Source organism: Leptodactylus fuscus, chromosome 1 (assembly GCF_031893055.1).
Source record: "Leptodactylus fuscus isolate aLepFus1 chromosome 1, aLepFus1.hap2, whole genome shotgun sequence".
Taxonomy (NCBI): Eukaryota; Metazoa; Chordata; class Amphibia; order Anura; family Leptodactylidae; genus Leptodactylus; species Leptodactylus fuscus.
Window position 1 is genome coordinate 326,747,158 of NC_134265.1, and position 26,164 is coordinate 326,773,321.

At 43.2% G+C, this 26,164-nt stretch overlaps 1 protein-coding gene across 1 annotated transcript; it reads right to left on the bottom strand.

Moving 5' to 3' along the window:
• Positions 1–1,684: 1,684 nt before the first annotated feature.
• On the bottom strand, positions 1,685–24,188 carry FBXL5 (F-box and leucine rich repeat protein 5). Its single transcript, XM_075260586.1, has 11 exons — positions 23,953–24,188; positions 15,451–15,666; positions 12,066–12,161; positions 11,633–11,819; positions 10,695–10,877; positions 9,040–9,165; positions 8,643–8,803; positions 8,327–8,409; positions 7,534–8,244; positions 3,661–3,809; positions 1,685–1,967 (listed from the first exon to the last, which is right to left on the bottom strand). Exons 1-11 carry the CDS (start codon positions 24,034–24,036, stop codon positions 1,891–1,893), a joined length of 2,073 nt encoding a protein of 690 aa, XP_075116687.1. The 5' UTR covers positions 24,037–24,188; the 3' UTR covers positions 1,685–1,890.
• Between the last annotated feature and the right edge of the window lie 1,976 nt (positions 24,189–26,164).

A 26,164-nucleotide genomic window follows, 5' to 3' on the forward strand; every position in this document is an offset into this window, starting at 1 on the left:
TGGCCACCTTAAATACCTTTTCTTATGATTGGATACATCTGGCTATGAAGTTCAAAGCTCACTGAGGTTACAAAACCAATTTTGTGCTTCAGTAAGTCAGTAAAAAGTAGTTAGGAGTATTCAAATCAATAAAATGATAAGGGTGCCCATACTTTTGCACCGGTCAAATTTTGGTTTAATGCATATTGCACATTTTCTGTTAGTACAATAAACCTCATTTCAATCCTGAAATATTACTGTGTCCATCAGTTATTAAATATATCAAACTGAAATGGCTGTTGCAAACACCAAAATATTTAGAACTAAAAATGATTAAGATTAATAGGGGTGCCCAAACTTTTTCATAGGACTGTATGTCAAAGGAGAAGTTTATTGGGGAAAATGACAATTGTAAGGAAGCTTTAGTGTCCCCTCTAGCTTGGATACAAGAAGAGATATGGTTGGGCATGGAGTTATACGGGTTCTGTATGGTATCCTGTACACCAGTAGGTTTACTCATAAATGCTTGACTGGTGACTGAACAGGCTAAAGAAATGTTGTAATCTGGAGGAGACGTTCCTGGGAATCCCTTGCTGTGTGTGGGCGAGCATTATCCTGGAGAAAAATGCCAGAATGAATCTCTGTCATGAAAGACAACATGCGGCCTAAGGATGTCCTGTTATTCTCCCTCATATCACTAATGGTTATAGGCGACGGCTCCCCAGATCATCACATCATTATATATCTGTTATATAACTTATTACAATTCTATTATTAAAAAATTATACAAACTCCAGACAAAAAAATAAGATCTGCCCTCCTATCTGAGCGTATACAGACTGACACCCAAGTAACTGGGTTCACGTAACAAGCTAAACAGTAAAGTCTGTACCCCTCCAAAAAGGTGTATTTGGGAGAGTACCCCACAGATCATATATTCAAACAGAGGGGTATATAGGCTGGAAACCCCTTAATCTCTCTCTATATTTTTTATATAGTGTTTTTTTTATTTTTTTTTTAAACATTTTCTTTACTATCCCACAAACAACTTGAATCTAATGTTACCTGATACCTTAAACAATATACTCTCTACTGCAGTATATTGTACATTACTACCTATGTGTATTAGGTCCAGGTTCTATCGAGGCATATTACACGTCTGCCATGTCTGTACATTGCAGCTAGGTTTCTGTTGATTGGCATCCTGGCTGCAATGGCACCCTCTTGCCACCCTGCAATCTGGTGGGGTGGGGGAGGTAGTGGGGGTGAGGGAATGGCCAAGGTAGTGAAGGAAGGGGCTCATTCCTACAAACACCCAGATGACGGGATTAATATTGATGAAGGCATCTGAAAAGTTAATCTGCTGGGGTTGGTGTATTGTGCACCCCAGTAGTTAGTCCTACCTGTATTATACAGCTCCTAGGTGTGTGTCCCTATACCGTCTGATAGTGGCAGCGCTGACTGGACACTGCCAGAACACGCAGGGTGGCACTGAGATATCCCGCACACCCCAGGTGACCGAATTGCAGGCCTCAGAATAACCCCCTGTAAAGCGTGTGGTGTTTGCTCAGTAACAGTATACACCACCGTAGAAAAAAACAAATCTGGGATGATTTACCTTTACAGTGTATCGTAGTAGAATGTGGTAAAAAGGTCAGGGATATGTTATTGTATTTCAGTGCAAAGAAAAACCAAAAATGAAGGATTTCAGACAATGAACTTTTATTAAGCGAAAACTGTGACTACACTGGACAGCTTACTCGAGAACTAGGATGTATGCTGCTCAATTTCTCAAGGAAAAACTCCATAAGGATCCCAAAAACAGCTTTGTACACACAGCGTGTGATAGAAAGGTAAAGTGCATGAAAGAATGGCTGCTCAGATGAGTGGGGGAAGTCAGAAAAGAACTGATCATTCACCAGATCGGCAGCAGGCCCGAAAACCGCACTGCAGATTCTGGCATCCGCTGGCTGTGTCAGCATGAGGACCTGCACGAGAACACAACGGCGTGAACAACAGAGACATCGACAGGGTCACACAAGGCGAGAATCAGAAAAACACATTAATATTACTGCTCCATACACATACAGAAATGTTACATCCTGCTCCAGCTTCAGTCCTGAATCTGCTTCCTAATATATTCAATGGAGGCAAACACTTACACAAGATAATGAAAAAAAAAGCGTCCCGGTCACTCTTGCTGCCAATTCCACAGCCGATTCAACATTCGACAACTCATCCAAGGGATCCCAGCAGCAGGACGCCCCACAGATATTCAATTACCGTATATACTCGAGTATAAGCTGACCCGAATAGAAGCAGAGACCCCTAATTTTACCACAAAAACTGGGAAAACTTATTGACTCAAGTATAAGCCTAGGGGGGGAAATCCACCATTGCAGATAAAAAGTCTGGTCCTGTGCATTACAGTTTAGTAACTCCATGGGGATCATAGTAATAGCAGTTAACCCCATCATGTCCCTCACATTAACCCCGTGTGCCTCACATAAGAGTTATTGATATGTGGGACATATGGAGGTAATAATTAGGCATCTTCATAATTAAGGTCCTTCATTAGTACCCTCATGTGTCTCACATATTAGTAACCCTTATGTGGGGCACACAGGGGTTAATGTGAGGGACATGATGGGGTAACTGCTATTAATGTGAGGCACATGGAGTTACTGAAACTAAATGAATAACCCCAAATGCCTGACATTACTAGTCAGAGTAACTAAAGGAAGGTCCCTGTGTGTCACGTTACTGTAGCTTCCTCTCCTCCATACAACAGACATCTTCCATAAGACACAATAAATCCCGGCCACTCATCTGCAGGGTAGATGCTAAATCCTAGTGTGCTAAAGGACCTCCGATGACGTCATGACCATGTGATCGGACTCTAGTGTGGGCGGAACTACTAGGATTTAGACTCAACCTTATCTGCAGATGTTACATACCAGTGGCTACAGGACCTTTGATGACATTTCAGTTACGTGACCTCATGACAAGCCAATCACAGAGCAGTAGCACTAAAGGACCTCCCCCTTCCAGTTTTCTGTGCTCCGTGCACCCTGTCTCGTGTATAAGCAGAGGAGAGCTTATTCAGCATGTGCTGAAAAAGTCGGCTTATACTCGAGTATATACGGTAATAACCTATCATAAGGACAGGTCATCAATTTAAAATTCACAGAAACTCCTTCAAACGGGAATGATCTTTGCACAGATCTATGCCACAAATATAATAAATGGAATAAATGATTCGGAACATGAGTTTAATGTTGGTGTTTTAGGTAAGGAATCTGCAGCAGGGATATATTGATCTTATCTGCACGTTTAGTGGAATTATCAGATGTAAGGCACCATGACAACTGCTGGAAACATCCTAAACCCTCTTTAGGACACTGCACTTACCTGTACCTGATGACAGTCTTGACACGTCCATACATTCCTTAGATGTGAGCAGTTTTAACTATTTTTTCCCCGAATGCTGCCGATGGTGCTTTATGAGCCTTTTTAAGCCTTACATGGCATTCCCTTTCGTCAGATCGGGGCCGTAACAGCATAGACTCCATTAAACGTGCAGATAATTCATTCAATGGGCTAATGTTTGCACACAGGATATAAAGGCCAGGCACACTCGCTGCAGCCTCCTGGTCACCCATAACACACAGTACACATTACCATTAATGTTGTCACAGTAGTAGAAGTGCTCATCATTAAGAGAGGGACATGCCGACACCAGGTCCTGTAAGCCAGACCCGGTCACATTGAGACATCCAGAGAGATTTAGGTGTTCCAGATAAGGTAGTCCTCCGCCTAAGGTTAACGCCCTGTAATGAGAGCAAAGCACACAATTATCAGGATGATATCATCGCTAATACAAGGAATCCTGGATTCTTTTATTAACACAAGCGTTGGGTAAACAGAGGTCTTGTGTAGCATATACCAGAATGTCTGGCGGTGCTTAGCGGACACCATAGTGGGATAAGCTATAGATTTGGGGGCAGACTATCAGGGTGAATAAGCTGGTGTGGGAATACTATATGAAGTTTTCTTCGTATTAAACATTGCCAGCTGCCTGTAAAACTTCTCATACATTGCAGGCTACTTGGTACCATTCTGTGGGTCAGATTAGTTCACTGACTACTAGATCCATAACCCCTCTTTAGGGTCTCCTGAATGCTTGTAAAGCTGTCATTTCTTTCAACTTAGGGCGAATGACTGACTTCTCTAGGGGGTTTTAGATGCTGTACCTAGGACTTCCGAGTTCCAACCCCAGGTCACGTGATCAGAGCCAGCAGCCGGACCCCGATTACTCTGCCTTCTCCCACCTCTCAGGTTGTTAGCGCTTGTTATCTGTGTAATGGGGACTGGCCCCATAACAAAGTACAGTATATACTCGAATATAAGTCGACTTTATCAGCACAGTTTTTATGCTGAAAAAGCCCCCCTTGACTTATATTCGAGTCAGGGTCCATGGAGCACAGAAAACTGGAAGGACCTGCATAAATTAAATCAAGGGGAGGTCCTTTAGTGCTACTGCTCTGTGATTGGCTTGTCATGTAGGTCACGTGACTGAAGTCATCAAAGGTCCTGTAGCCACTAAAATGTAACATCTGCAGATAAGTCAGTGGCCATTGTGTGCAGGATTCATTGTGTCTTATAGAAGATGGCTGTCGTATTGAGGAGAGGAAGCTACAGGAAAGTGACAGTAACACACAAGTACCTGCTGGGGTTACTATTCCTATTACTGTCAGGCATTTGGGGTTATTAGTTTAGTTTCAGTAACTCCATGTGCCTCACATTAATAACAGTTAACCCCATCATGTTCCTCACATTAACCCCTGTGTGCCCCATATAAGGGTTAATAATACGTGAGACACATGAGGGTACTAATAAAGGACCTTAATTATGAAGATACCTAATTATTACCTCCATATGTCCCACATATCAGTAACTCTTATGTGAGGCACACAGGGGGTTAATGTGAGGGACATGATGGGGCTATCTGCTATTACTATGATCCCCATGGAGTTACTAAGCTGTGATGCACATGACCAGTCTTTATCTGCAATGGTGGATTCTCCCCCTCCCCCTCTCAGCTTATACTCGAGTAAGTTTTCCCAGTTTTTTGTGGTAAAATTAGGGGTCTCGGCTTATACTCAAGTATATATGGTAACTACCAATGAAAACGGAAGAGAAATTAGGAGGAAGAGGTGTTGGCTCTGATCAGATGACTTGGGATCAGAACCAGCCTGGAAGCCCTATGTACAGAATCTAAAAATCCAGGAAAGGAAAAAAAAAAAAAAAAGTTCTTCCATGGAGAACTCCTTTAAGAGTAGCCTTAGATTTTCTTTCAGGAGAACAGAGGCCACCGCTACAGGCTGAGCTGTAAGTAAGCAAATGCAAGAAGATGTCAACCCGAATGGGACTAAGCAGATTTAGTTGTCACTGTGACCTGGAAAGTTGTCGTGATTTAGAGCATTGCGATCATCTGACTAAGGTTGTTAATGTCTGTTTATCCTCATCATCATGATCTGACCCAGAATGTAGGGCATCCCAGTTTGCCCAGACAGACGGGCCTAAGACAAGGAACCTGGAGCCAAGGTCTGCTTAGTTTTACAAGTAACAGGTTTCCAGAAGATTGGCAAGAGCCGCTGCCCCATCGGCAACGAGTCCTGTCATCCGAAACCAATGATATGATGCGAGTTCTGGATAACTTCTTGACCACATAAAAGCTACACTTCAGGTCACAGTCATATATTTTTTTTCTTTCATCTCTCCATGACGGAATCCATACTTTTTATATGTCTGTCAATGGAAATATATGGGAGCTTTTGCTGGACAGATTATATATTTTTCCATTGTATTTTTTAAGATACAAATATCTAACAAAGTTCACACTAGGGCAGAGATGGCAAACCTATGACACGACGAGACATTTTGGGTGACATCAGCAGCTTCTTACTCACCTGTCCACACTCCAGTCCTGGCCGCCCTCTGCTACCTCCTCTAGGCGGCGCTACACTCAACATAACAACGCTAGGACACTACATACAGCTTCCCAGCATCATTCAGAGTCAGCTAGCGCACACCCTAGAGGTGGCCAGGAATGGAGTGTGGACAGCAATCCAATATGAGCATTTACAGTGTAATACTACAGTGATTTATGGCGATGACCATAACATTTTATATCATAAGGCAAGGAAGAGTTAAAAGTATACACCTAACATAAAAGTCCTATCATATACTTTTCCCCTACACTCTGGTTCCTTTGTCCTCTTACTATACTAGACAGTCTGCAGTCTAGCCAAGCCAGTCAAGTATTTCGGGTCTCCCCTGATCTGGCCTCCAGATCAGTATTGAAATCAGTTCTCTTTAAAACTTGTCCATCTCCAAAAGTTTGGTTTTCTGCCCTGTTCCATTATTGGGTCAGATTAAAAAGGGATTCAGGAATAAAATCCAATAGATTTAAGTGAGCTGCACAAAACCATCAAAGGGATTCTGTCACCAGAACCCAGCCCTGATAATAGATAGGTTAGGGTCACCTGAATCGAATTGTGTTTCCCCCCTGTGAATCGCTGCCTTTGCTGCAGAAATATCACTATTTTCGTCAATATGCAAGTTAGATTTTTGGATCAATGCTGAACATGAATGGGACTGGCACTGGGCGATCTCCAGCACTCCCAATGAATTGAATGGAAGCACCGACCATCACCAGTCCGGTCAAGTTGAATGTGGAGCACAGGAATGACCCTTCTCACTTTACTATGAGACAACTCTGTGTGTGCACTTGGAGGAGTTTGCTCACTCCAGGAAGGACTAGGTGAGCTCATCCACACAATGTTTGCTTGCTTTGGTATAAAGGGTCCACATTATAGGGTTTCCCCAGGCATTTGATATTGATGCTCAATCCTTAGGACAAGTCATCAATATCAGTTTGATGGGGTTCGACGCTCAACGTCCCCACCGATCAGCCTTTCTGAGCAGCTGCCAACACTAGAACTACACGGTGGACAAAAACGGAAAACAAACAGCTCTGGCTACTGTGTAGTGGTTGGAGCCGTGTGCCTTCGGCTCTGCCATCTGATGATTGGTGGTATGCCAGAACCCTACTAATCGGATATTGATGACCTATCCTAAAAACAGGTGGTTGATATGAAAAGCCTGAAAAACTCCTTTAGGGTTTGTTCACACGGGGCAGGGGGGGGGAGATTTTGGTGCTGAATCCACGTCAGAATCCGCCCTCTCACAATAAAGGTCTATGTAGACCGCTAGGTTATTTTTTTCCATGTTCCATGTTCCCGCTCACGGAAAAAAGACCCCATTCATTTGGGCCAACTCCAGAGTGGGAAGCCGCAACAGTCGTATTTTGGCCCTATTCTGACACGGCTTCCCGCGTCACAATCAGGACCCAAATACGCCATACCACGCCCTGTGTGAACTATCCCTTAAAGTAACTCACTCCCAAGCAGCAAAATATGTTCACAATGATAAAGTTCTGCAATAAGATAGAAGATGCTAGTGGAAGGACTAAAGAAATGAGCTACTAACCTGAGCCCGCGATCTGTGATCTGGTGACAACCAGAGAGGCTGAGTAACCTTAACACACGTGCAGCACTAGGCTCAGATTTTGCACTCCCAGAGAGCGAGTCTCTAACCTCTGAGTGAGGAGTCCTTTTGCCACCTTTGCACATTGCAGAGGGCTCTGGGAGTGCTTGTATAGTCCTTAGTTTTGCTCCAGCAGAACAGAAGGAATGGCCACAATAGGCATAAGCATCTGCCTGATATAGCTGCTGCCAGCTGCCATTAGTCCTCATGCCAGGCCTTGGCTTCATGTTGCAACACCCATTAGCAAAACAACTTATATTGGAGGCCATCTCCAATACGCAAAGTCCGTCAGTATTTCTATACTTCCAGTTGGCCGCATCCTCAATGTCAGCCAGCCTCTGAGAATCCAAAATCCAGAAAGGTGAAGATGGATACCCATCACAAGGGCCAGATCGTGTCCATAATTCTTCTGAAAAGAACTCACACTGGCCACCTATGCACTGCATGGCTCTAGTCCGTATCCTGTTGTTCATGTCTTTTCTCCCCCAGACCGATTTTACATTTTTGTTGTTTCGGGAACATTTAAATAAAGTTTTCCTGTAAGAAGGTAGCACGCCCATCACAAGACTCAGCCTTTCCAACGTCAGGTCAGTGATCTTATCACATCCAGACAAGTCAATGTGACGGAGGTTCTGACAACTGCCAAAGTACCACCTGGAAGAGAGGACACCAGATTACTAAAATGAGGCGAGAAGGTACCAACAATCCCCACTATTCCCATATCTCACAGACATACCCGTCGAATGCAGAGTCTGAAATATCCGTCTGTGTAAGATCCAGATGTTCCAAATTGGGACAAAACTCAAGCATCTGACGAATCTATTAAAGCAAAGCCACGTAAGTTATGGACGGCTATACAATAAAGCTACTGATCATATAGTTAGGCCTTATTCACAGGTCAGTGTTTGTAAGCCAAAACCAGGAGCGGAGACTACATAGACATAAGGTGGAATGGAAAGAGTTAAACCTATCCCATTTCCGCCCTCTCCTGATTTTGGCCTTCAATCACGGATGTGTGAATAAGGGCTAAATCTCTGTGTCTATGGGCATACCATTTTGCTGCTAGCTGCTGAGCTGTATGCAAGGACAAGGGTTTTCACTGAATGACCAACAAGGGGGAGAATATTTTGGATTAAACCATGCAGTATCTCTTTCTCCTGCTGTGCCACGCTTATGGAGGAAGAATAACCATCGTCGTCATCGTCAGGTTCCTCTGTAACAAAAGAAACAAGTGTGGTCAACAGTTGGCATGCGTTCAGTAAGGGTTAATACTAGCTGTGAGGTAAATGGTGTTAGAGAACAAGACTATCATTATGGCAGATGGACATTACCTCCACCCCATCCCTGCCTCTATTACCCAGAATAGGAAGCAGCTAAGGAAAGTCAGTGGCTGCCTCTGTGACTTGCACAGCCATGTATTAAATGGTGGCGAACAGGCTAGCTCCTTACCAGACTCATCAATGTCGGCATCCTCATCCCACTCCTGGTAAGCGCGACTCTCATCCTTCCTACTGGCTACCCAGTCCTCGTCTGGCTCCGTGTCAAGGTGAATAGCTGCCCCGTTATACCAGTTCCCTATAAAAAGACACTTATCACTATGTAAAAAGGAAATAAGCTGATAAGCTGGCATGCTGCTTCACCCGGCAGACAAGGTAAACATGACACGGCATGACTAAGCAATACACACGGTCCAAAAAGTGTCATACATCTGGAAAAAAAACTAGACAAGCTGTGAGATGGAATAACACTGATATCTGTTACATGGGGACATCCTAAGGATCTATTTACCCTGCTCAGTGCTCCGATGCCACAAACTAAAGGTAGTCAGATGGAACAAATTACATACTAACAACATGTTACAACAGGTGGCCATACACATGAAATATCTGCCAGACAGAGGGAGATAAGCAGCTGCTGGACACCACTACTCATGTATGGGAGAAACAAAGAACTGGGTACGGTATGTAGAAAGTCAGTATGTTCCAATAGTGCAGCCGCCAGCTCTGACATATAGCTATTGTGTATGGTCAGCTGATGTCACCAGCTCTGACATATAGCTAATGTGTATGGTTAGGCTCACTGTTAAGATTTAGTGAATGGAAGGAAAAGACAGACTGAAAGAACTGCTGGTTTTGCCCAATTTTCTACCTACCTGCAGGACAGTAGAGGTGAAATAATCTCACTTCAAAGAAAAATCTCACCACAAAGAAATGACAATTTCTATTAGATATAATAGAAATACTAAATAACTAATAACTAACTAAATAATACTAAAATATTAGATAGAGGTTTAAAGAAAATCCGTGGGGACTCCAGACTTGTATCCCCCAGGAATAAACAATTCTGGGACATCTTCTCTTATAACTGTGTGTTGTGCTGCTCCTCTGTGATTTCTTCTACAAATGTTTGTAAAAACTGACAACTGGGTGTTACCATTATTCCTGTCAAAGGGGTGTGTTCCTACTGAGTCAGCACTGAACAGCCTCAGACTGTGTAGGGAAACCCTCCAACTGGTAACACCCATTTTTTTAAAAAAATTAAATTTGTTAGTAGGGACAACAGAGGAACAGCAATGTTATGAGAAAAGTTGGTCTAAAACCGTTATATGGTGAATGCAATTATTCACTAGAACAGCGATGTCTGAAGAGTTGACCGCTCACCTTGTAGTTCTGTGAGGTATGTTCACATGGTGTAACTTGCAGAGGAATTTGAGGTGGTCTCCGGCCCTAAAAAATTGGGCCTGTGTAACCCATGGCACAAAGTTGATACCAATCGCTTGCCTATGTGATTAGCCTCATATCGTACGTGGCTAACCAAGCATGGCCTTCCATGGTGATTCAGCGCTCTAAGAAAAGAAGTATCCATCACTGATGCCCATTGAAAATAATAGGCGGCAGAAAAGGGCTGGTTTTTGGAGAGGATTTTAAGGTGGAAGACCTCCTGAAATCCTCTCTAAATTACGCCGGGTGAACATATCCTAATGCTCCGCACACACACCTCAGCCTCCATGTTCAGCAAGTGCTCCCAAGTATTGGGGATCTTTTCCCATTGTGTAACGTTATTGCACCCAGACGTGGTGTCCCTTTAACACTGCCGTGACTCACCTCTTGCCCACAGCACAGGATACAGATGTTTCCAGAGAGATCCAGCCTTCGCCAGCTGTGCCCATTTACTGTTTACTTGACTACAACGACACAGCTCCTGCGGATTAAGGTAACTAAAAATTTTCAGCATTACCTCCGGAGGAAGATGACAAATAGAAGTTGCGCTCGGCTGAGCAGCTGGCTCTGCAATAACAAGAAAACCTCCTATGTTATATAGGCCCTACATCTCCCATGTAACTGCACCCTGTAAAATGGGTGTGTCAGGACAAGACACATACAGTAAGTGTGAGTGCCTGGGTCTAAATCCTACAAGGTTAAGGCTGAGACTACACACAGGCATTTCATAACATGACACGATGGTCAAGTCTCAGTCTGGAGCAATACATGCAACTTGCTACTGAAGGTACCAGCTGTAACTGTGATTCACTGAAAATCTGAACCACAATTGCGCAACGTTTCATAAAGGGTTAAGCAACTATGTTAAGATATTGCTAAATTCAGAACTCTGCTAATCTGCTGGGTAACAGGCATGACAGGAAGGCGGAAATAATACGCTGTTTGTCTCCGCTTTAAAAAGGTGCTGACAACAAGGCGCGGGGAAGAAAATCTCAGAAGCGAGACACATGGAGAAGGTCGTTGGCCCTAACCCCCATGCAAACGGTGTGACAATACAGATAACAGTTATTCTACAAAATCTAAATTCATAGGTATTTATGGTTTTACATGCAAATGTTTTTGCAAACTTGCAATGGTTCCCGTCCATCCAGCCAAAGGCAGCCACAACATCTGATTGGTGTGGGATTCGGATGTCTGAGCCAATCCAATCAGATAATGATGGTCTATCCAACGGACAGGAAATCGGTATGAAAACCCCTATTAATGTATGACCCTCTATTTACAGCAGTATATATGATAAACTCGCTGGCAGTGGTCCTTACCCTCCTCCGACTTTTCATCCACGGAGTACTTGAGCACCTTCTGAAGCTCTTCAGCCTCATTCCAGAGACTCAGCCCTCTGAGCAGCTCTGTGGGGTCTTTCTGGGAGCAGTGCTGGGCGATCACCATCTTTTTAATGTCCTTGAGCTCATCATAGGTAAAATATTCCATCAGCATGGGCTGAAAGACCTAAGAGAATGCTCAGTTATCCCACACGTATACACCTCATGGACGTACTTTGCATTCTTTAGAATACAAGAACTAAGGCTCTACAGTCAGAGGGATAAGATCATTAAGGCCTCTTTGTGCTTATTGGTCTATTTCAGGCCTTGTTGTGTTTAAAAACTTGCAATAAAACTTTGAATTGAAAAAAAAAAAATCATTATGGCCATCAATATTAAAAAGGAGTGTTACAGGGCGATTTGGATCACTCACCTCCTCCTCTTCCTTCATATGAGGAATGAAGTCGCTGGTGAAAGCCTCCAACCTCTCCTTGAGTTGTTGGGCATAGTTCAGCTGCTCGTATTCATCCTGAGGGTAAAGAACAATGAATAGGTCACAGCGCTTTATATGCGGCATATACGCTGTCACACCAGAGATTTACAACACAAGGTTACAAATCTTGTCAATGTAGCAGAAGTCGTTCACTTTTACAAGTGACAATGGCCCTAAGCAGAAATGACGACTTCTTCCCGGATTGCTGTGTCACAACCTCTGTACAGGAACAGAAGTATCGGCTGATAAATAGAAGACGAGAAACTTCCCATCCCCGGTTTTCTTTACTTCTAGAAAAATAAATAAATAACAGGGCGCAGGCTGGATTTTACCCTTTCCGCAAGAGAGACCCACAACTCGCCACCTTCCCTATGTGTGAACCAAATGTACTAAGAACAATGGGAAACGCTGGCTGACATATCTACTGGTTGACAATTGCTTTGCAAGCATAAGGGCTCGTTCACACGGAACTCGCATCAAAATCCTGCCTCCCAATGAAATCAACGAGAGCCAGTCATTTCCTAAGGCTGCTTAATGTTAAAGGGGTTTTCCGATCTGGGGGGTGGAATTGACACTGATAACCTAGGCTGCAGGATAGGGCGTCAGATTGGCATGGTTCAGAAACACCAACCTGAACCAAGGGGGTAAGTCAGAGGAAGGCGGCTTGGCCCACTGTACAATGGCCGTGTCATAACACTGCAGTCAACTCCTACTCCACTTGAATTTAAGTAGATCTGCAGTGCCCTGGAATGGACACTATACAGTGGACAGAGCCTTCTGTTCCCACCTCTGTAGATGGCCTGGAACCGCTTATGGGTACAAGGTCTGGATTACAGACCCCCACCAGTTTGAGAATAGATCCTCAGTGTCAAAAACAACCCATAGACTGTGGCCCTTCGCAATGTTAAATTTGGCCGAAGTGCACGCCTGGACGGACAGGAAGGATCAGATCTATCAGATGTGAGGACATATTATCTTAAATGAACAGTTCTCCTTCAGATTACCATAACCTACAGTCTCATAAAGGCTCCCTTACCTGTCACTAGTAAACCACACGTGCTGGAATTTTATTTTTTTTTTACTGTAGAAGTCATTGAAAAATTTAGGGGTGTTACATGCAGATTTTGTCATGGGTTCACCTCTGATTTCATTGCTATACACTGAAGAGGAGACATCCATGGTGAAAGCAGATCGCATAATACACATGCTGCAGATCTAGAAACAACCGATTTACTCAATGTTTTAGGACTTTTTCCAGTAGATGTGTTATACTTGAATTTGCTGTGGATACGCTACACGAAATCTGCACCACAACCCGAGCAGGACACCAGATTGGTTGACGATGTAATTACGAATTTGCCACCACGCAGCCTCTTTAAGACCAAAAGCCGCACATATGGATGTTAGCTCTATCTGCAAAGGAAAGTGAAGAAAATGGTGAAGCAGGAAGACTTCAGCTTCCTGCTCCATCATTCAGGAAGCTGCAAGTGATGTCTGAGGGTACGGTGATCTGCATTCTGGGTAGTCTGGCAACCGTAGCTATAATACTCAGCTAAAAATGCAGCAACATTTCAGCAATTCAAAAACGTAACAGAATTTTCACACGGATTTTAGTGCATATTCTCCAATGAAGGCTGCACAACAAGTATGTAAAATGGGGCTTTCATAACCCCACACTACTCAGGAAACAAGTAGCCTGTCACTTATTTCTGGCAGAAAACGCAAATGACACTGGGTCCAATTCTCATGTCGCTCTGTAGCAGAAACCCAAAGATCAGAAAATACACATCGCATGTCAAACCAGTCATGTGAACAAGGCCTTATGCACACGAGTGTATTCTCTCCATAGTGTTTGAGCTAGAGCTAAGCGGGTGTTGCTAGGAGTCCATGTCCGTCATCTTATATGGGTCTTTCATAATTTAAAGTGCAGCGTGTTCCACGAGCCGCCGTATATGAGGCGGAGCGATCTTCTGCAACCAGTGATCTCAGTAGGAAAACTCCATCTCTGAAATAAAATCTCGATAGCACCACAGTCATAATAGCGTGTGGTACCATTTTTCGAGCCAAAGCACACAAGTGCACAAGGTCTAATGCATAGTTCGCACACAGCAGTTTATTTTTCTATTCTGTGCGCGCACAGTGGTCAGATGTAAATGAAAATATGTTCTTAAATACATTCACAGAAAAAGAAAAAAAAAATGGAGCAGTTTCTCATAACTATGGTCAGATTACTGCTCCCATTTTCTGGCAGCACTCTATATAAGCTTCGATTTACACTAATGATATTCACGGGTGAGCAAAGCCCACGATCTGTGAAAAAGTAGAACGTGCTCTATTTTTTGATGGATCGGAAACACGGCTCCAACCCTCCTACTAAAAGACAATGGCCTAGATTTACTAACACACAGTACAAGCTGAGATCTGCAGTCTGAAAATACGCCAGATTTATCACAGTGACTGATGCTGGATGATAAATCTGGCATATCTATAGACTGTCTAGTTTATGTTTATACCACACCCATCAGTTGGCTTACTTTGCACCAGAATTTTTTCAACACTATTTTGGGGCATTTTTTGGCCAATTGTGGCACATTTAAGCCACGCCTCCTCCTTCTGAGAAACCAAACATATAGTATGGCAAAACACTTTAGCCCAAGGTAGATGCACCAAAAATTCCCTACATTGTGCCAGGTTTAAAACAGTGTCTCGAGTCATAACCTCAATAGTAAATCTGGACCAATGGGTCTATGAAAAAGAAGAATAAAAAAACGACCATAGAAAAACATGGACAGGAAATTAGTACAGTGGTGTGACTGCATTACATAGATTGGAAAGATCCATATTAGAGATGAGCGAGTATTAGTCGAAACTCCAGTTTCAAATAGCACGCACCCATAGGAATGAATGGACGCAGCCGCCACGGAGGGGGTTAAGCGCAGATGCCTGCAACATCGCTATGCTCCTGCCCTGCATGAAGCCAGCAGCGGAGGAGCGGAATAGCAGCATTGGTTTCATGCAGGGAGGGAGCATAGTGATGTTGCAGGCAACTGTGCCGGCGTCTAACCCTCCCCGGCATCCGCCTCTCTGTTACAGCGGATGCCGGGTCTGTATTGGCATTGTGAAGGCTAGACTGGTCTCACCATCTATGAGCGTGCACACAGGGCCAGCGGCATCTCGCTGCTGGCTTTGCATATGTAACCCCGCCCACCAATGACGCAACAAATACTGGTGAGTATGCGGCGTGGGAATACCCCTTTAATTATATATATAAAAAAATATATATATTTCTGTGTGGTACGGTCCAGGCACACAGTGGGACTCATACCTTTACGTTCTTCAGGCCTTTTTCGAAGAGGACGAGCATCTCGGAGAGCTTGTTGTCGGAGTGTACATTGTACACGGTCTGGCTGCGTTGCTGTAACAGGCCGATGATGCACTCGTTCTCGATCTGCTCGTGCATTTTGAACTCCTTGAAGGTCTCGTACAGAGACTGAAGCAGAGCCCGGAAGTCATTGTTATTGGAAAAATTGGTCTTGGAAAGCTGAGTGAGAAGCAAAACCGAAACATTAGTGTCTAAGCAAAAACACACAATATAAGAATAAATCAATTATTACGCAAGTTTGATGCCAAATGACAAAACTGTCATTTTTCCAAAAATGTATTTGGAGGGAATCCTTCCTATAACCCATGGCCCAGATAAATGCCCTCACGTTCCTATTAGAAGAGCCAAGTCATACTGAACAAGCAGTGTGATGAAAGTCCCATGGATCATTGCATCAGCTTCCCAACACTAGAAACTAATGACAACCTAATAATCATTCACCTTAAAGGGGTCATTGGAGAATGTATTTCTATGGACTATGCTTCGGATATTTGATAGCTGTATGGGATCTATTCCGTCATCCATGCTATACACAACAGAAGCAGATGGCTCTGTGCCCTGTATAGTGTTTGGGTGTACACATTGTCATTATAGAGAGAGGAGTAGGGCCACCACGCACCTCTGGCAGCTGTTTACCTCCTTTGAGAATAATAAGAGGAGGCTGCCTTGCTTGGGGCCAGGAGGTAGCTTACTGCAGCAGCAATCCACTTCTCAGTCTGTACATTTTGATGTACCTGCTGAAAATGTAGGACTGGGAGGAAATAAAGCACTGAACTTCCACATAACTGATTGTGTTAGTGAGTTACTGTAAGTCCGATAGATTCCTAAACGTTCATACAATGTATAATATTCTGGCCCCATTTGTAATATTAAGGCTAGGTTCACACCTGCGCCTGATCTCCGCTCGGGAAATCCGTTCCCCATTCTGCTTTAAAAATGCAGAGAGAAAAGTCCTGCAAGTAGGACTTTTCTCTCCACAATTTTCAGGTGGAAACCCGGCAGACCCCATTATAGTCTATGTTTAACGCGGGGTTTTTTAAGTGGATTAGGGTCCATTCATGAGACCCGCAAACATGAACCTAGCATAAGAAATATAGTAATATACTTTACTAACATATTTTAGCTCCTCCCTGCGCTGAAATCCACTTTCTTTCCCTGTACACTGTTTATAATTGCAGTATGGGTAGGTGGAGTCGCGTATACTACAGGAAAGTTGAGGCCAGGATGAGGGGAGGGAGGGGTGATGGGGGCCAGTTCACTTTAAAGAAATATTTCAGCTATTTTCTATCATAGATTGTCAGCTTTCATACAACACAAAGATTGCCGTTCTATGTGAATTACTTCCAGAGATATCACACAGTTGGGATGGAGAGGGACTACAGATAAATATGGAATTTATTATAGATTCTCAACTAACATATCACCAGCTGACATTAGGTGCCTGACTGACAGCGGGCTTTAGTCTACTGAAAACAGGTTGCCCACAGTAGATATTTATGGCCAAAAATAACAGTGTTTGGCATGATGAGTTTGCAGCCAACTCACTCCACTGATCTGAAATGGAATAAATCTGGAGAGCCCCTTTAAAAAGGACCTTCCACTACTTTCCCAGCTCTTACTCTTTGCATCCTTCAACAATGCTGCTCCACTAATTCTGTTGCAGTCGGAAGGAATTTTTTCTCTAGCCCCCACTGTTACTGAGCAATCAATGCGGTTTGTTTCCCCACCCAATATGCTAATTAGACTCTCTGCTGTCAGGTGGGTGGCCCTAGACTGTCTACTCCAGCCCAGGACCACCCACTTCACAGTAGAGAGTGAATCTAGGCTAACAGTGGGAAATATGCTAAGCTGTTTTCCAGGATGTATTTAGGAAAACGATGCCTCTGCTTGCTATCCCCGCAACCTGATCTAGAAGTCTCTCATCTCTGCCAAACCAGTTTTCCCTACACTGTGCTGATGAGATCCAATAGATCGAAACAGCGCTGTCCACAGCTGGGATTCTGCTCCTTTTCAAATAGATTTACTGGTTTGGCTAAACCTCGCATCATAGCAATAGGCTTGTTGAAAAAGTCCTGCATGATGTTTAAGGGGGCTGTCCCTAGAGGGCAGCAAGCAGAGGCATTGTTTTCCTAATTACCTCCTGGAAAACAGATTTTCATATTTCCCATAATCCCCAGTGGAGCAAAAATGGCTTTGAAAGTCTCCATATGCTCTCCTTAAGGAGTGATATTATCCCCAGAACCTAGGCTAACAGTGTTAAAGGGATCCTATCAGCCAGACACAATTTTCCACGTCGGAATAGCCTTAAGAAAGGCTATTCTTCTCCTACGTTTCATCGTCTTCTCCGCGCCGCCATTCGCCTACAATTCCGGTTTTTGTCGGTATGTAAATTAGCTCTCTCGCAGCACTGGGGGCGGACCCCAGCACTCATACAGCACTAGGGGCGTCCCCAATGCTGCGAGAGAACTCTCTCCAGCGCCGCCTCCTCTTCTTCAGCAGCGTCATCTTCAGCCTCTTCTTCCGGCGGTGGCTTGTAACTTCTAAGGCCTCGGGCAGAGCAGACTGCGCATTCCCACAGGCCACGAGAAAATGGCCGCTTGCACAGTATTCTTTGTAGGTATACTGGCTATAAGGCTTCCGTGATTAGCAGCCTGGTAGAGACGCTATAGGATGCTGCTATTCTTATTCCTATACCTGGGATTAACAGGTCTGAGTAGATTTCCCAAAACCGCTTAGCCAAGCAGGTAATGAATTGCATAATGGACTACTTTAGGTTAGTCATAAACCGGCAGACGTATCTACAAGTACAGCCATAAAACAGGTTCTCACCCTCCTGCTTATGCAAGGGAAAGATTAATAGGTCACGTCCCAGACGTTAGCAAACTAACTTTATCTTTTTACTTTTCATCAAAGCCACAAACAGCTCGGCTGTGTAAAGTTCTTCATCACAATGTGCAAACACTACACATGAAGGGAAGGATAAAATCCCTGGAGCTTAAATGTGTTTACTAGGCATGGCACCTACATACATAGGGGATGTGCATGAAGCTGCTCATACACATAAGAGAGCTGTCCGCCTCTGGTCCAGCCTAATAGTCAATGGGGGGACATAGTAAAGCATTGGTCGCGGGGATCTGCAGGAGATTCACTGGGCTGTCAATCACCTTAAATGTAGAGGTCACTATTGATCATGACATCTGAGGCGGACACGCTGCGATTTCCAAAACCGTTGCAGTTTTGAAAACCGCAGCATGTCAATTATATCTACGGAAACGTCGGCAGCTTTGCCATAGATATAATTGTAACAGAAAGTCCGTGGAAGAAAACTCTGTGAACTTTCTGTTCAAAGGGCTGTGGGAAGAAACGTAATGCGTTCAGGCCGCGGTTTTTCCTGCAGCGCTTTAGCCCCTGGGGCCTTAGCCTAAAGAGGCTTTGCAGGTTATATAATTGATCTGAGCTTAGGATAGATCGATTAAAGATAGTCAGGGGTCGGATACTGGGACCCTGGCCAATCTGCTCTTTGAAGAGGCTGCAGATTTTTCAGTACTTACCAAGCACAGCTTCACACTTTTGTATAGTGGCTGTGCTTGGTATCACAGATCAGCCTATTCACTTGAATAGGACTGACACTGGGTTCACACCAGCGTTGGGTCTCTGCTTTCAGTTTCCATCTTCTGCATGCCGAGTCCGGCTGTGAGCGCTGGTTAGCGTTTTATGCTCTCCGCGGCAAAACGTTTTGTTTTTTTTTAAACCGGACACAGAGTACTGTGTCCGGTTAAAAAAAGAAAAAAAAAACAAAAAACGGTTTAGCTGCGGAGAGCATAAAACACACATGGCCAGACACTTTTCAAACCCATTCAAATGAATGGGTTTGAAAGATTCCTGCAGGTTTTCGTTGTTCAGGAAACGGAAACCTGCATGCCGGAGGCCCGTGCATAGATGTGAACGAGCCCTGAGCTGGGAATCCGCCATGTGACTTATGAACGTGACACAACATAACCTATAAAGTGGAAGTTGCTTCAGCCAGTTGATCAATGGGGGTCCTGGGTGTCAGACTGCCATGGATCTTCCATAATGACCTATGCTAAGAATCTAAGTCCCAAAAATCCCTTTTAATACATGTTTTTGCTAAATACCTCTGGGATGTGTGAGTGCAGGAGACCACACAGTACATGATCTGATGGCACACTAAGTCCAGGGGATTGTAGGGTTACTAATAAAACGTAGGAACTGTTTACAGGCGACGCACCATAAAGCAGCAGGGACATCTGAGTGACCCTACATAAAGGCCTTGGGATCACAAAAATACTACGGCTTAAGGTCTTCTTTCATAAAGTCACCAAGACACAATGCTACTAAGTAAGCAGATATCCTTACCAAGGCTATAGACACGTGAAAGAACATACAATGTACAGTCACTATAGTTGCAGACCTATATGCGCTTGCAAGAAAGCCATGTGTATAGTCACTGACCCAACCCCAGAAGAATAGGAGTCAAATGACGATATCTCTGGCTATATACCACTGAGAAAAGTGTTTCTGTTGTGACATGAAACGGGTCTCAGTTTTCATACGACACCAGAACCACTTTTATACCTGTATAAAGCCAGAGATAAAGCTATTTGAAGTGTCCTTTATGTGTTATCATTAATGGAGATGTATATAGATTAGAGAAAAAGTTCTGCTATTTCCTGAAACAGTGCCATGTCCTGAAGAAATAGAGCTGTATAACCAAAGACTGACGCACAAGGCTTGTCCATAGAGACTGCTGTATGGGAGCGTGTGTATACACTCATATATACTACCTATGTATGGAAACTAGATCATAAAACATTTACTGCACATTAAAAGTTAAAACCACAGAAGCCAATAAACTAAATGTAGTGTATACACACCTCAGTGGAAAATGTGGACTGAGTCAGCGTACCTTTCACCCAAAACCTCCGGCACATTACATTACTATGTCATCATTTTATCAATGGAGGGGGGGTGGGGCATGTCAGATAACCATTAAGGTTTTAAGCAAAATTCTCCCTTTGTTTTTTGTACCGCTAATGGGGTTCATACAAGATAACGCATTTCAGGCTTCATTCATCATAACAGCCTTACAGTAAACCGAGCTTCATCTCCAGAGTGACCAATCAGAACCCAGCGTTCACTTTACTAGAGCGGTTTAAGAATGACGCTCTCGGCATGGCGGTATTCTTCCATGCCAGTTGAGTACTACTCTATGTAAAGAGCGATGGCACGGTGCCCAAGACAAACATGCCGTAATCTATCCAGCAAAGAGCTGCGAAAGTGGCGGCCAATGTACACACAGACACGGAAACACAGGACTGTTTTCTTGGATCTTCCCCTTTCAGTAAAAAGCGGTATAAAGTGTCGTAAAACAGGATCTGTTGCCGACGGAAAAAAAAAAAAAAAAAAGCGTTATACAAGCACGTGTTCGGACACCTGTTGTTGTTGCAGGAGAGAGCATTAATGGAAAGCACTTCCAGTATGTCATGTAAGGGTTAAGTACGCCATTCTTCCAGTATACTGCACTATACCTTGTCCTGCGCTATAAATTCTTTATTTACAGCCTCTCTGCGCTTATTACTATATGACACGTATACACAGGATGGGGTAGCGCTGACAGGGCCTGATGGTGTATCCCAAACACAGGTCACTAATATCTGTTTTGTGGGGGTCTGACGCCCGGCACCCCCATCGATCAGCTGTTCTCAGGTGCTGATACTCAGGGAATGGAGCAGGAAGCAGACAGCGCTGTTCTCTGTGTAGCGGAGAACTGAGTCACCATGAATGGGAGCCGATCTGCAATACCTGATCTGGCCACTACATAGAGAACAGCGCCATCTGCTTCCCGCTCCATTCTCTGTGTGTCAGCACCTGAGAACAGCTGATTCATGTAGGAGATGGGTTTTGACAACAACCAACCATGATACTGATGACTTATCCTTAGAATAGCCGATCCGCAGTCTTAGCCCGGGGAAATATCCTTTTGTTTTCCTCCAAGGGTTCGCTGCTGCAAATGGATGAAACTTGGAAGAATCAGCAGATTGTGTGAATAGAGCTTAAAAACAGCAACAGCTTCTTCTGTGTAACCACCAATAACTCAAACTACACTGACAAGAGAGGGAATTTATTCATATTATGCCAGTCTTGATAAAGGGTCCGACAAGTACGAGGTGCACCTGAATTATTAGGAAGCCCCCAGCCTCCTAATAGATTAGGTACATGCCTGTGGGCCAGAATGGAAACCTACACCAGGCAGCAACGGATATCGATCTCCAGTCTGTTCCCACACTACCCCAATCCATGCACGTTTGCAAAAAAGTGGTGGTGCTGAATGGGGGATGCGGCACATCCCCCATTCAAGAAAGGGCTATGCCCCAAAAATGCGTCACCTTATCACCCATGTACACTCTGTTGATAAATTCCCCCAGTAATCTGTATACAGCAGAAGTGATCTGGCCTCACTGCAAAGTTCCAGCAATACTATGGAGGGATGTGGAACGCGACTGTAATAATGACACGGCAAGCAGCGACACCAAGGGAACATCTACAGGCCAAGAGCTAAACCGTGCGCGGCCCAGGCCAATGACAGAAACAAGTCACTTGGGCCAAGAATAGTCGATAGAGTGGAGGATGGGGGATGTCTCCTGCTGGAAGACGCACAACAGTAGCACTTGTTTGCAATTCCCAACTCTCATTGAGATCAATGAGGGACAATGAAGCCATTATTCTGAGAGATCCATACATGTATGCAGTGCCCATAGCTGGACTATATAGAGGTGCTATACACTCAGCACCTGCACAATACAGGATACAGCTGCCATCTTGGAAAGCTATGGAGGTAGTGAGGACTAGGTCACATCACAACCAGTATCTACTCTGTGGGGCTGATACACTATAAAGCATTGCAGAGTCTTCTTATAGCGTTATATGGTAATGTATGGTATTTCTGAAATACATCCGGCAATCGGACAGTCCTTATAGGTATATACAATATAGGTATGTACATATTACATACAGTGGTATACAACATACACAACAATATATAGACTTCACACAATACATTACAACATAGATTAACCATGTAAATGATATGCTCTACTTATGCTGTATATTATATAGCGCACACTGTATACTGTACATTATATATAACCTGCAAGTGGTAGTGCATTGTATACTGTACATGGATAGATTGCACTACATTATATATTTTGCATTTGATAACCTGCAAGTGGTAATATGATATCTTATACTATATAATAACATACAATATAGATATCTCCTATACATAGTAAAGTAATACTACTTATACTGTATATTATATGTGTAGCGTGCACATGTACACTGTGATATACAACCTATATGATAACCTGTATGTGGTAATACATCCTGCACTGCACATGGTATATTTCACACTACACCATATGACTGATATATAATAACCTGTATGTGGTAAAATATTATATAATAGCATACTACACCTTATACTGTATATTATGACAACCTGATTGTCATAATATACACATTATACTGTATATTATATGGTGCATTATGCTGTATAGTGTATATAACAATATAGCATGTACAGAGGAATATTACACATCTTTTACTGCATATGATATATTGTACACTACACTATAGGTTGTAAATATGACATGATAACCTGTATGTAGTACATGTCATACTGTAAATGAGGCTACATAGCACACCACTATATACTGTACATGAAAGTCTGTATGTACTAATACAATACATATATCTTGTACTATACATGATATATTATCTGCATTTAGTAACTTAATATACATTATATTGTATACTTGATGTATATGTTGCAATCTAGTACATTCTATAAAACATATGGTATATAGCACAGTACACTGTATAATATACATGATAATCTATATGTAGTAATACTATACTGCACATGATCTGCAAATATCTCTATGCAGTAATAGAACAATGTATATTACATGGCATACAGTACACTGTACTGTGTATACCATATGATAATCAGTACACAGTCCCATAATACATCTTATACTGTACATTATATATATATATATATATATATATATATATATATATATATATATATATATACACACACACTACATAAAATATACATGATATATGATCATTGGTATTCGGTAATGTATTAGCTATACTGCATATGGTATATAGCATACTACACTGTATATAATATATGGTGTGTACCTATAGACTATACACTGTATATAGAATATCACACTATAACCAGTACACATCTATATACTGTACGTGATATGTTATAAAGCTCTATACTGAGGAATGTATATAAGAAATGACTAGACCCTATACATAATATAGGAGTAATACACGTCTCCCTGTAGTACAGTATACACCGTCCGGTGACGAGTATATATACATAGGGAGGCCGGCCACATCTACCTTATCGCAGTAGCGTCCAACCAGCTGCTTCATCCGCCAGTGCGGCCCGGTAAACACATCCACCTCGTCCGGGAAAGGAGCCATTCTCCACTCTCCATACAGAGCAGACGACGCGCAGCTCCACAGGCGGCCACCAGGCTACCAGAATACCCCGGCAGTAACAACACACCTCCTCATTACAAGTGCGCAACTACGGCCTACCGTCACTGCGCCTGCGCACCCCTCCGCCCGGCGTCACTCCCTGAATGCTCAGTCTCCTGCGCATGCGCGTTTCACAGGCGTTCGTCCGAACGCACTTGCGCAAATCCCACCTAAATCGACGCGCATGCGCCGTGTGCTTACGTTTGCACTTTTACTACTGAAGTTAGCAATGTTGTTATGTCATGCTGTCTTCTGATGCATGCTGGGAATTGTAGTTCCAAGGACAATTCCTCCCACATATACTGTGCTGTGCAGGGATGGGTGGTGCTGTGTGCTTGTTTACCAGTCTGCATGTTCTTATTCACACAGGTTGTCTTCACATGTCCCTACACTGGAAAGCCAAAAATGAAAAATAATAAAGATAAAGAATATATAATAAAACAAAAGCCGCAAGAGGTGAAGCGATGAACATCGAGTATTCATTACAATGGCAGCTGTCAAGGTTGGGATGTGTGAGGTGAACACTCTGTCTTGTGTTTGGCCTTACGCTTTCAGATGATGTATTGGAAGCAAGAATTATGAGCAAGCGTAAGGCCTCCAGCGACGATGACAAGGATTGAAGGGGTTTTCCCATGAGTATAGCCATATTTCAATTTGTAGACGATTAAGATAAACATTTTAGCAAATATAAGTACATTTTTGTTATAAATTGTAAAGAGTTTCAATAATCATTGTACACTATGTTCACATCTGCACTATATGTGTCCGTTGCTCTGGTCCTTTGGAGGATCAGAATAACAGAAACAAGGACCACTAAATTAATGGTGACCAATGGACCTCATTGACTACTGTATAATGGGATCCATCAGGTGTCTGTTCATTTAGACTAAAAAGTCAGACCTGCTGCACTTTTATGTCCACTGATTTTCAATGCAGCCTGTGACAGGAGACTACAGATGGAGATTCCAACACAGATGTGAACGTAGATGTAACAGGATATGACCATGACTGTAAGACAGACAGAACCCAGCCACAATCCCTTATTCTGTACAGGTTATCAGGCAGGGACACTACATATATGAGAAGATAACCCGGACACAATAAGGACATCATGGCTGGTTATTAGGGGGACACTACATGTATGAGAAGATAACCCGGACACAATAAGGACATCATGGCTGGTTATCAGGAGGACGCTAAATGTATGAGAAGATAACCCAGACACAATAAGGACATCATGGTTGGTTATCAGAAGGACACTACATGTATGAGAAGATAACCCGGACACAATAAGGACATCATGGTTGGTTATCAGGAGGACACTACAGGTATGAGAAGATAACCCGGACACAATAAGGACATCATGGTTGGTTATCAGGAGGACACTACAGGTATGAGAAGATAACTCGGACACAATAAGGACATCATGGCTGGTTATCAGGAGGACACTACATGTATGAGAAGATAACCCGGACACTATAAGGACATCATGGCTGGTTATCAGGCAGGGACACTACATGTATGAGAAAATAACCCGGACACAATAAGGACATCAGGGCTGGATTTCTGACAATTCCCAGACCATAGAAGGTTCCTGCATTCATGGTCATATCCTTTGGAAACCGATCAAAACAAAAGATGTCACCACTAAGATGGTTAGAGAAAATCTATAAAGCTCTGCAAACATTTTTAAAATTAAGGGTAGACTATCAATATTACTGGATAACCCATTTAACCTTTAATTGTCTATAAAATTATATATGGTTATGTTCATGAAAAAACCCTTTTGTGATGTACAGATGACTGGGTTAGGGCATCTCTAAAAAAGAGGTTTTGTGGAGTTAGTGGTATGCGGTGGATAGTACCTACTCAAAATGATGTAGACCCTTGTACATGAGCATTAGAACTGGCCCATTGAGTAAGAGAAGACGGGTCCATGTCTGATGAATTAGGGCACCATGATTCACAATAGGAAGATGGTTGTGTGATGCTCGGGGTAATGGTTTGCTGGCATCCACATGGATGTTATTATACGCATACATACCTCCCAACTTTTGAAGAACCGAAAGAG

Excerpts from the sequence above, each read along its gene's own strand:
- FBXL5 (XM_075260586.1), bottom strand. The coding sequence starts at position 24,036 with ATGGCTCCTTTCCCGGACGAGGTGGATGTGTTTACCGGGCCGCACTGG. Across the intron at positions 15,667-23,952 it reads TTGGACGCTACTGCGATAAG|CTTTCCAAGACCAATTTTTC; the intron begins GTAGATGTGGCC and ends CTTCTCACTCAG. Across the intron at positions 10,878-11,632 it reads GGATGAAAAGTCGGAGGAGG|AGCCAGCTGCTCAGCCGAGC; the intron begins GTAAGGACCACT and ends TTGTTATTGCAG.